We start from the raw sequence: 12833 nt of genomic DNA, 5'->3' as shown, positions 1-12833 counted from the left end.
TGGTGGTTGTGTGTGTGGTGGTTGTGTGTGTGGTGGTTGTGTGTGGTGGTTGTGTGTGTGATGGTTGTGTGTGTGGTGGTGGTTGTGTGTGTGGTGGTTGTGTGTGGTGGTGGTGGTGTGAATGTGGTTGTGTGTCTGGTGGTTGTGTGTGTGGTGGTTGTGTGTGTGTGGTGGTTGTGTGTGTGTGGTGGTTGTGTGTGTGTGGTGGTTGTGTGTGTGTGGTGGTGGTGTGTGGTGGTTGTGTGTGTGGTGGTTGTGTGGTGGTGGTTGTGTGTGGTGGTTGCGTGTGTGGTGGTTGCGTGTGTGGTGGTTGCGTGTGTGGTGGTTGCGTGTGTGGTGGTTGTGTGTGTGGTGGTTGTGTGTGTGGTGGTTGCGTGTGTGGTGGTTGTGTGTGTGGTGGTTGTGTGTGTGGTGGTTGTGTGTGTGGTGGTTGTGTGTGTGGTGGTTGTGTGTGTGGTGGTTGTGTGTGTGTGGTGGTTGTGTGTGTGTGGTGGTTGTGTGTGTGGTGGTTGTGTGTGTGGTGGTTGTGTGTGTGGTGGTTGCGTGTGTGGTGGTTGTGTGTGTGGTGGTTGTGTGTCTGGTGGTTGTGTGTCTGGTGGTTGTGTGTGTGTGGTGGTTGTGTGTGTGGTGGTTGTGTGTGTGGTGGTTGTGTGTGTGTGGTGGTGGTTGTGTGTGTGGTGGTTGTGTGTCTGGTGGTTGTGGTTGTGTGGTGGTTGTGTGTCTGGTGGTTGTGGTGGTTGTGTGTGTGTGGTGGTTGTGTGTGTGGTGGTTGTGTGTATGGTGGTTGTGTGTGTGGTGGTTGTGTGTGTGTGGTGGTTGTGTGTGTGTGGTGGTTGTGTGTGTGGTGGTTGTGTGTGTGGTGGTTGCGTGTGTGGTGGTTGTGTGTGTGGTGGTGTGTGTGTGGTGGTTGCGTGTGTGGTGGTTATGTGTGTGGTGGTTGTGTGTGTGTGGTGGTGGTGTGTGGTGGTTGTGTGTGTGGTGGTTGTGAGTGTGGTGGTTGTGAGTGTGGTGGTTGTGTGTGTGTGGTGGTTGTGTGTGTGTGGTGGTTGTGTGTGTGTGGTGGTGGTAGTGTGTGTGGTGGTTGTGTGTGTGTGGTGGTGGTTGTGTGTGTGTGGTGGTGGTTGTGTGTGGTGGTTGTGTGTGTGGTGGTTGTGTGTGGTGGTTGTGTGTGTGGTGGTTGTGTGTGGTGGTTGTGTGTGGTGGTTGTGTGTGTGGTGGTTGTGTGTGTGGTGGTGGTTGTGTGTGTGTGGTGGTGGTTGTGTGTGTGGTGGTTGTGTGTGTGGTGGTTGTGTGTGTGTGTGGTGGTTGTGTGTGTGTGTGGTGGTTGTGTGTGTGTGGTGGTGGTGGTGGTTGTGTGTGTGTGGTGGTGGTTGTGTGTGTGTGGTGGTGGTGGTGTGTGGTGGTGGTGTGTTGTGGTGTGTGGTGGTTGTGTGTGTGGTGGTTGTGAGTGTGGTAGTTGTGAGTGTGGTGGTTGTGAGTGTGGTGATTGTGTGTGTGGTGGTTGTGTGTGTGGTGGTTGTGAGTGTGGTGGTGGTGTGTTGTGGTGTGTGGTGGTTGTGTGTGTGGTGGTTGTGAGTGTGGTAGTTGTGAGTGTGGTGGTTGTGAGTGTGGTGATTGTGTGTGTGGTGGTTGTGAGTGTGGTGGTTGTGAGTGTGGTGATTGTGTGTGTGGTGGTTGTGAGTGTGGTGGTTGTGAGTGTGGTGGTTGTGAGTGTGGTGATTGTGTGTGTGGTGGTTGTGAGTGTGGTTGTGTGTGTGGTGGTTGTGAGTGTGGTGGTTGTGTGTTTGGTGGTTGTGAGTGTGGTGGTTGTGAGTGTGGTGATTGTGTGTGTGGTGGTTGTGAGTGTGGTGGTTGTGAGTGTGGTTGTGAGTGTGGTGGTTGTGAGTGTGGTGATTGTGTGTGTGGTGGTTGTGAGTGTGGTGGTTGTGAGTGTGGTGGTTGTGTGTTTGGTGGTTGTGAGTGTGGTGGTTGTGAGTGTGGTGGTTGTGAGTGTGGTGGTTGTGTGTTTGGTGGTTGTGAGTGTGGTGGTTGTGAGTGTGGTGGTTGTGTGTGTGGTGATTGTGTGTGTGGTGGTTGTGTGTACTCACCTAGTTGTGTTTGCGGGGGTTGAGCTCTGGCTCTTTGGTCCCGCCTCTCAACTGTCAATCAACAGGTAATTACCTAAGTGTAATTACCTAAGTGTAGTTACAGGATGAGAGCTACGCTCGTGGTGTCCCGTCTTCCCAGCACTCTTTGTCATATAACGCTTTGAAACTACTGACGGTCTTGGCCTCCACCACCTTCTCACTTAACTTGTTCCAACCGTCTACCACTCTATTTGCGAAGGTGAATTTTCTTATATTTCTTCGGCATCTGTGTTTAGCTAGTTTAAATCTATGACCTCTTGTTCTTGAAGTTCCAGGTCTCAGGAAGTCTTCCCTGTCGATTTTATCAATTCCTGTTACTATTTTGTACGTAGTGATCATATCACCTCTTTTTCTTCTGTCTTCTAGTTTTGGCATATTTAATGCTTCTAACCTCTCCTCGTAGCTCTTGCCCTTCAGTTCTGGGAGCCACTTAGTAGCATGTCTTTGCACCTTTTCCAGTTTGTTGATGTGCTTCTTAAGATATGGGCACCACACAACAGCTGCATATTCTAGCTTTGGCCTAACAAAAGTCATGAACAATTTCTTTAGTATATCACCATCCATGTATTTAAATGCAATTCTGAAGTTAGAAAGCATTGCATAGGCTCCTTGCACAATATTCTTTATGTGGTCCTCAGGTGATAGTTTTCTATCTAGAACCACTCCTAGATCTCTTTCTTTATCAGAATTCTTTAAAGATTTCTCACATAATATATAGGTTGTGTGGGGTCTATGTTCTATTCCACATTCCATAACATGACATTTATTAACATTAAATGTCAATTTAATTCCATTTGCCAAGTGGTGCTCCATATACTTATTTTGTCCAGGTCTTCTTGAAGGGCATGACAATCATCTAAATTTCTTATCCTTCCTATTATCTTAGCATCATCAGCAAACATGTTCATATAATTCTGTATACCAACTGGTAGATCATTTATGTACACAATAAACATCACTGGTGCAAGAACTGAACCCTGTGGTACTCCACTTGTGACATTTCTCCATTCCGATACATTGCCTCTGATTACTGCCCTCATTTTTCTATCAGTCAGAAAATTTTTCATCCATGATAGAAGCTTACCTGTCACCCCTCCAATATTTTCCAGTTTCCAGAACAACCTCTTATGTGGAACTCTGTCGAAAGCCTTTTTTAGGTCCAGATAGATGCAGTCAACCCAGCCATCTCTTTCCTGTAATATCTCTGTGGCCCGATCATAGAAACTGAGTAAATTCGATACACAGGATCTTCCTGATCGAAAACCATACTGTCTGTCTGATATTATATCATTTCTCTCCAGGTGTTCTACCCATTTAGTTTTGATTAGCTTTTCCAATACTTTCACTATTACACTTGTCAATGATACAGGTCTATAATTGAGGGGGTCTTCCCTGCTGCCACTTTTGTAGATTGGAACTATGTTAGCCTGTTTCCACACGTCTGCTACGATTCCTGTACACAGGGATGCCTGAAAGATCAGGTGAAGTGGAATGCTGAGCTCAGATGCACATTCTCTCAGAACCCATGGTGAAACGCCATCTGGGCCAGCTGTACAGGTTCCTTAGCCTATTGGGCTCTATCATATCTACACTTGAAACTGTGTATGGAGTCAGCCTCCACCACATTGTCGGAAAATCCGACACCATTTAATAATCATACAGATAATAGCTGTATTGTATAAACAAGTTACCTATAGAAAACGTAACTTGTAGTGGAATTACCGTCTATAGAAAACGGGATATCATCACCACATACTATTATAATTCACCAGCTATTCTGCTGGGAATTGTTCTTAAATACATTAGTCTTTGGACTTTACCATCATAAAACATCTTATATAAATTAACTTAATTATCAATATTAAAGTAGAGTAAATGTGACCCTTCTATCACTTTCTGACATGTGGACAATGTAAGCCAGGCGTCAGAGTGAGGGAGGAGGGTAGCCATTGTTGTGTCACCTCCGAGACGCGTGGAGCAAATTCGGCTCCTATCATATCTGGACAATGTCGGCCAGGCGTCAATAGTATGGAGTGTTAGACATTGCCATTGTTGATACTAGACCAGAGGCTCACACGGGAGCAAATTCGGCTCCTGTTAATTTTATTTGGACGAAGTGTTATGGAAACCAAAGGTGTACCATTATCACACGCTGTCAACAAATTCAAATTAAGTATTCTTTCCGAAACCCATGTATCTTTCATTTATGGCCATTAATGTCATTATATAGGGTGACCCGGTTAGAGCACGACATAGCCTCAAACTAAAGGTAATTAAGCCAGGTCTTCATGTTCCATGTACAGTTTTCTCTGAAATACTTGTCATTTATAGAATCTGGCTTCACAGTTAGCGCCCTTTTGACAGGTCAAGACGAGGAAGCAAGACTTTGTGCACCAGTTACTGGGTGATGGAAGCTACCTCAAAGAGGATAATTTGGTGTCTACACCCTAGTTATACCTGGTGGACTAACCTGCTGTACTATAAGATAAGGAACCTCTTCAATGTATGTAGTCTATTACTGTAGTTTGATTGGCTGCATATATATTAATTTAATAAACCCCCCTAATGTGTAGAGGATCGATTTGTGAGATTATAAGATTATTGCAGAAATACAGTCCACTTATCATTATACAAATTGCTATCGAAGTATATAAATTAACGTAAATATAAATTCATATAAATTAAATAAATATAAATCTCACAGGTCGGTTCCCACACACATCACCTCCTAATGCATTCTATTTGTCAACCACTCTGACACTAAAGAAGTTCTTTCTAATATCTCTGTGGCTCATTTGGGCACTTAGTTTCCACCTGTGTCCTTTTGTGCGTGTGCCCCTTGTGTTAAATAGCCTGTCTTTATCTACCCTATCAATTCCTTTCAGAATCTTGACACTGACCACAGGTAATAATGGTGCTGACACTGACCGCAGGTGATAATGGGGCTGACACTGACCACAGGTGATAATGGGGCTGACACTGACCACAGGTGATAATGGGGATGACACTGACCACAGGTGATAATGGGGCTGACACTGTCCACAGGTGATAATGGGGCTGACACTGACCACAGGTGATAATGGGGCTGACACTGTCCACAGGTGATAATGGGGTTGACACTGTCCACAGGTGATAATGGGGCTGACACTGACCACAGGTGATAATGGGGCTGACACTGTCCACAGGTGATAATAGGGCTGACACTGACCACAGGTGATAATGGGGCTGACACTGTCCACAGGTGATAATAGGGCTGACACTGACCACAGGTGATAATGGGCCTGACACTTTCCACATCTATATGGTAAATTGACTTTGGGAGAGATTAAAGGCCTTGCGGGTCTTTGTTGGTGTCAATCATGGACTTAAGGTGAGACTTGCTAGAATGTTTTATGTATCATTTATACGCTCCGTGATTGACTACAATGTTCTACATCTCACACTGTAAACTGACAAAGAGCTGAAATCTCTTGAAACCTTGCAAAATGAAGCTATGCTTCTCATCCTTCGGGTTCCAAAGTCCACGAGAATAGTTAATATGAGAGCAGAGTTAAAATTACCTACCATAAGTGAGAGAATTTTGTCTATTACCATAGTTTTCGGCGTGAAGGCATTGAGTAGATCTAGACAACACATGAAGTTTCAAGCTAAACTTTCTAATATGCTGCACTCAACTGAGGTCTATAGAAGAACGAAATCTGATTATGCATATTGGTTCTACAAGGTAGCCAACTCCATCAAAATATTAAATATGTACCCAACTCAACTAATGATTAATCAGCCAATTACTCCATGGGATAACTGGGATCTATCAGTTGATTTTGTAAATGCGCCCAAGAAAGATAGTGTGCACACTACATTATTAAAACAGTTAACACTGAAAAGCATCACTGAGAGTACTCAGAGTATGGGTAACGATGTGTATCAGTGCTATACCGACGGCTCTGTAGAAGAAGGTGGACGATGTACCGGATGTGCATGTAACATATTTGAACAATCTTCTCTCGTACATACAGCAATGAAGCGCGTCAATGACTGGGCAAGTACAACTCAAACCGAACTTGCAGGCATATACCTTGCCACTGAATTTTTAAAAGACAAAGGCAGTGGACTTATGTACTGTGACTCGCAGAGTGCACTCCTGGCATTGAACGCACATAGTAGGGACACCCAGAAAATAGTCAGTGATATTCGAATGAATGTTTTAGCTGCCAAAGAAAACAGATTTGAGATTAAATTCCTATGGATACCATCACATGTTGGCATCTCAAGGCATGACACTGTTGATATGCTTGCTAAGACAGCCTGCAGAAAACCAGTGGTAGAAATTGATATGGGTGTTTCATTAGCAGTGACAAAGAGAATACTTAAACAAATATCTAATGAAAATCTCACCGACCTAACAAATTCTCAAAGACCTGAAAGTTGTAGCATTAAATATTATGATAGATATCGTGAGGAGACATTCACATATGGGACTAATAGAACAAGAACCCGGCAATGTGATGTTATAGTGGCCAGAATACGCCTGGGATATAGACGTATCTGGCAGCTTTCTCAAAACCCAAATGTCGAGTACACAATGTGTCAACTTTGTGAAAGAGAAAGCATGCACTCTCTTGAACATTATATTGTAGAATGTCCCATACTGACTTTCGCCCTCCTGGGCTAAGGTATGCTGAACTCTGTAATTACTATATGAGTACTGGAACACTTGATGATATATTGGACTTGTATCCAAGATTGACCATGTAATATATCAATCATACAATGTATATATATGATGTAACTATATAATCTGAGCTTGTAAAAGCACCTTCATCACCTTCAGTGATTAAGGGCTTAGTTGCACACTAGTTTCTTTATCAGCTACCTCACCCTGTCAGGGTAAATGAGACAAATGTATGTGAATGCATGTGTGTGTGTATATATGTATGTATATGTGTGTGTGTATGTATATGTATGGGTATAAAGTATATATGGAAGCTGATCAGAGTTACATTTCACCATTGTGAATGTACATTAATGACACTATGTAAAAGACACATCTAACACTTTATGTAGGGCATACGTAAATCTGTGTACCTATGTATTTACGTATGTAGGTTAGCTTAGCATTTTAAAAGCACCGAATCACCTTCTGTGGTTGAGTGTTCAATAAACCCTTGAACTATATGTTTAACACTTCTCTAACCCTGTCCATGGAGGACAGAAGGAAATGTATATATGCTGGTTAGCATTGTAAATGTGTGGCCACGTCTGTGGTAGAAAAAAAAAAACTTTCCACAGGTGATAATGGGGCTGACACTGACCACAGGTGACAATGGGGCTGACACTGTCCACATGTGATAATGGTGCTGACACTGTCCACAAGTGATAATTGAGCTGACACTGATCACAGGTTATAATGGGGCTGACACTGACCACAGGTGATAATGGGGCTTACACTGACCACAATTGATAATGAGCCAGACACTGTCCACAGGTGATAATGGTGCTGACACTATCCACAAGTGATAATTGAGCTGACACTGACCACAGGTTATAATGGTGCTGACACTGTCCACATGTGATAATGGTGCTGACACTGTCCACAAGTGATAATTGAGCTGACACTGACCACAGGTTATAATGGGGCTGACACTGTCCACAGGTGATAATGGTGCTGACACTGTCCACAAGTGATAATTGAGCTGACACTGACCACAGGTTATAATGGGGCTGACACTGTCAACAGGTGATAATGGTGCTGACACTGACCACAGGTGATAATGATGCTGACACTGTCCACAGGTGATAATGAGGCTGACACTCAGCAGGTGATAATGGTGCTGACACTGTCCACAGGTGATAATGGGGCTGACACTGACCACAGTTGATAATGGAGCTGACACTGACTACAGGTGATAATGGACCTGACACTGACCACAGGTGATAATGGTGCTGACACTGTCCATAGGTGATAATGGAGCTGACACTGACCACAGGTGATAATGGTGCTGACACTGACCACAGGTGATAATGGGGCTGACACTGATAACAGGTGATAATGGGGTTGACACTGTCTACAGGTGATAATGGTTCTGACACTGACCACAGGTGATAATGGGGCTGACACTGTACATAGGTGATAATGGGGACGACACTGACCACAGTTGATAATGGGGCTGACACCGTCCACAGGTGATAATGGGGCTGACACTGACCACAGGTGATAATGGTGCTGACACTGACCACAGGTGATAATGGACCTGACACTGACCACAGGTGATAATGGGGCTGACACTGATAACAGGTGATAATGGGGTTGACACTGTCTACAGGTGATAATGGTGCTGACACTGACCACAGGTGATAATGGGGCTGACACTGACCACAGGTGATAATGGGGACGACACTGACCACAGTTGATAATGGGGCTGACACCGTCTACAGGTGATAATGGGGCTGACACTGACCACAGGTGATAATGGAGTCGACACTGATCACAGGTAATAATGGGGCTGACACTGTCCACTGGTGATAATGGGGCTGACACTGACCTCAGGTGATAATGGGTCTGACACTGCCCACAGGTGATAATGGGGCTGACACTGACCACAGGTGATAATGGGGTTAACACTGACCACAGGTGATAATGGGTCTGACACTGATCACAGGTGATAATAGAGTCGACACTGATCACAGGTGATAATGGGGCTGACACTGACAACAAGTGATAATGGAACTGACACTGTCCACAGGTGATAATGGGGCTGACACTGATAACAGGTGATAATGGGGTTGACACTGTTGTGGGGACCGACCTGTGAGATTTATATTTATTTAATTTATATGAATTTATATTTACGTTAATTTATATACTTCGATAGCAATTTGTATAATGATAAGTGGACTGTATTTCTGCAATAATCTCACAAATCGATCCTCTTCACATTAGGGGGGGTTATTAAATTAATATATATATGCAGCCAATCAAACTACAGTATCTACATACATTGAAGAGGTTCCTTATCTTATAGTACAGCAGGCTAGTCCACCAGGTATAACTAGGGTGTAGACACCAAATTATCCTCTTTGAGGTAGCTTCCATATCACCCAGTAACTGGTGCACAAATCTTGCTTCCTCGTCTTGACCTGTCAAAAGTGCGCTAGCTGTGAAGCCAGAATCCTATATATGACAAGTATTTCAGAGAAAACTGTACATGGAACATGAAGACCTGGCTTAATTACCTTTAGTTTGAGGCTTCCACGTGATCTAACCGGGTCACCCTATATCCTGACATTAATGGCCATAAATGAATGATAAACGGGTTTCGGATAGACACTTAACTTGATATGTAGACAGCGTGTTGAAAAATGGTACACCTTTGGTTTCCATAACACTACGTCCAAGTAAATTTAACAGGAGCCGAATTTGCTCCCGTGTGAGCCTCTGGTCTCGTATAAACAATGGCTGTTTAACACTCCATACTATTGACGTTACTGGCCGACATTGTCCAGAATGATAGGAGCCGAATTTGCTCCACACGTCTCGGAGGTGACACAACAATGGCTCCCTCCTTCCTCCCTGACGCCTGGCCTACTTTGTCCAGATTTCAGAAAGTGATAGAAGGGTCACATTTACTCTACTTTAATATTGATAATTAAGTTAATTTATATAAGATGTTTTTATGATGGTAAAGTCCAAAGACTAATGTATTTAAAAATAATTCCCAGCAGAATAGCTGGTGAACTATAATAGTATGTGGTGATGATATCCCGTTTTCTTTAGACGGTAATTCCACTACAAGTTACGTTTTCTATGGGTAACTTGTTTATACAACACAGCTATTATCTGTATGATTATTAAATGGTGTCGGATTTTCCGGCAACTGTCTACAGGTGATAATGGTGCTGACACTGACCACAGGTGATAATGGGGCTGACACTGTCCATAGGTGATAATGGGGACGACACTGACCACAGTTGATAATGGGGCTGACACCGTCCACAGGTGATAATGGGGCTGACACTGACCACAGGTGATAATGGAGTCGACACTGATCACAGGTAATAATGGGGCTGACACTGTCCACTGGTGATAATGGGGCTGACACTGACCACAGGTGATAATGGGTCTGACACTGACCACAGGTGATAATGGGGCTGACACTGACCACAGGTGATAATGGGGTTGACACTGACCACAGGTGATAATGGGTCTGACACTGATCACAGGTGATAATAGTCGACACTGATCACAGGTGATAATGGGGCTGACACTGACAACAGGTGATAATGGAACTGACACTGTCCACAGGTGATAATGGGGTTGACACTGTCCACAGGGGATAATGGGGTTGACACTGTCCACAGGTGATAATGGAACTGACACTGATCACAGGTGTTAATGGGGCTGACACTGTCCACAGGAGATAATGGGGCTGACACTGTCCACAGGTTGAGGACCTCCGCAGGATGAGGGAGCCCGTCAAGAGCCAGGTGGAGGCTGGCCGGGTGGTGGCCGTCAAGAGCCTGGTGGAGGCTGGCCGGGTGGTGGCCGTCCAGGAAGACCAAGATGGCCGCCGCTCCGCCAGGATAACTCTACAAGACGGACAGCTGTACCTCCACCCACTCCTGCGTCAGCCCACGCCCGCCCACGCCCACACCATCCAGGTTACTTTATTACACCCACTAGTCTTACTGACATTACTGACTTACTGAGTTGTGATAACTAATATGATAACATTTTGTTATACAGTTACCAGCATGATTTATATCATCTTGTGCAGGAGAGTGATGTTGTGGGCGTGCTGGACCCCTCCTGCACCCTGGCGTTCCTTGACCTCGGGTGGGCGGGGTCAACAAGAGGGCGGGTCACCATCCGGCTGACCCCTGACACTCCGCTGGCCATACAGTTTGTGTTGTTGTGTACGGGCCAGCGGGGCCACACCTACCGCAACACTAAACTGTTGAGGGTGGGGGGCAAGGGTCAGCCGGGGGAGATGGTGAGGGGCGGAGACTACGAGAGTAATGATGGTGAGGGAGGAGCCTCACTGTTGCCTGACCTCCAGGGGCAGTACCAGGACTCACGCCAGGCAGGAGCTGTGGGGTCCTGGTGGCCGCTGCCGGGGGGTCCCAGGAGTGCCCAGTTCTTCATCGCCACCAGGGACCGCGAGGCTGGTCCCCAGTGGCCACGTGTCTTCGGTGATGTGGTGAGCGGCCTGGATGTGGTGAGGGCAGCAGTCAACCACAGTGACATTACGGAGGTGACTGTGGTGGACTGTGGTGTGGTGCTGCCACTCTAGTTCACTGTACCATCACTACTGTGGTGTTGTGCTGCCACTCTAGTTCACTGTACCATCACCATCACTACTGTGGTGTTGTGCTGCCACTCTAGTTCACTGTACCATCACCATCACTACTGTGGTGTTGTGCTGCCACTCTAGTTCACTGTACCACCACCATCACTACTGTGGTGTTGTGCTGCCACTCTAGTTCACTGTACCCTCACCATCACTACTGTGGTGTTGTGCTGCCATTCTAGTTCACTGTACCATCACCATCACTACTGTGGTGTTGTGCTGCCACTCTAGTTCACTGTACCATCACCATCACTACTGTGGTGTTGTGCTGCCACTCTAGTTCACTGTACCATCACCATCACTACTGTGGTGTTGTGCTGCCACTCTAGTTCACTGTACCATCACTACTTTGGTGTTGTGTTGCCACTCTAGTTCACTGTACAACCACCATCACTACTGCGGTGTTGTGCTGCCACTATAGTTCACTGTACCATCACTACTTTGGTGTTGTGCTGCCACTCTAGTTCACTGTACAACCACCATCACTACTGCGGTGTTGTGCTGCCACTATAGTTCACTGTACTATCACCATCACTACTGTGGTGTTGTGCTGCCACTCTAGTTCACTGTACCATCACTACTGTGGTGTTGTGCTGCCACTCTAGTTCACTGTACCACCACTACTGTGGTGTTGTGCTGCCACTCTAGTTCACTGTACCATCACCATCACTACTGTGGTGTTGTGCTGCCACTCTAGTTCACTGTACCATCACTACTGTGGTGTTGTGCTGCCACTCTAGTTCACTGTACCATCACCATCACTACTGTGGTGTTGTGCTGCCACTCTAGTTCACTGTACCATCACCATCACTACTGTGGTGTTGTGCTGCCACTCTAGTTCACTGTACCACCACCATCACTACTGTGGTGTTGTGCTGCCAATATAGTTCACTGTACCATCACTACTGTGGTGTTGTGCTGCCACTCTAGTTCACTGTACCATCACCATCACTACTGTGGTGTTGTGCTGCCACTCTAGTTCACTGTACCATCACCATCACTACTGTGGTGTTGTGCTGCCACTCTAGTTCACTGTACCACCACCATCACTACTGTGGTGTTGTGCTGCCAATATAGTTCACTGTACCATCACCACTGTGGTGTTGTGCTGCCACTCTAGTTCACTGTACCACCACCATCACTACTGTGGTGTTGTGCTGCCAATATAGTTCACTGTACCATCACTACTGTGGTGTTGTGCTGCCATTCTAGTTCACTGTACCATCACCATCACTACTGTGGTGTTGTGCTGCCACTCTAGTTCACTGTACCATCACCATCACTACTGTGGTGTTGTGCTGCCACTCTAGTTCACTGTACCATCACCATCACTACTGTGGTGTTGTGCTGCCACTCTAGT

General features: G+C 45.6%; 1 protein-coding gene across 1 annotated transcript in view; it reads left to right on the top strand.

Moving 5' to 3' along the window:
- Positions 1 to 12701, top strand: part of LOC123747525 (uncharacterized) — a 116476-nt gene extending 103775 nt beyond the window's left edge. The window contains exons 5-6 of the mRNA XM_069324581.1: positions 10569 to 10784; positions 10901 to 12701. Of these exons, the coding sequence (XP_069180682.1) occupies positions 10569 to 10784; positions 10901 to 11416 (732 nt within the window). The 3' untranslated portion in view covers positions 11417 to 12701. The remainder of the gene's footprint in view (positions 1 to 10568; positions 10785 to 10900) is intronic.
- Positions 12702 to 12833: the final 132 nt, after the last annotated feature.

Source organism: Procambarus clarkii, chromosome 14, assembly GCF_040958095.1.
Source record: "Procambarus clarkii isolate CNS0578487 chromosome 14, FALCON_Pclarkii_2.0, whole genome shotgun sequence".
Taxonomy (NCBI): Eukaryota; Metazoa; Arthropoda; class Malacostraca; order Decapoda; family Cambaridae; genus Procambarus; species Procambarus clarkii.
Note: the sequence above shows the minus strand (reverse complement) of the source record. Positions and strands in the feature narration are given on the sequence as shown.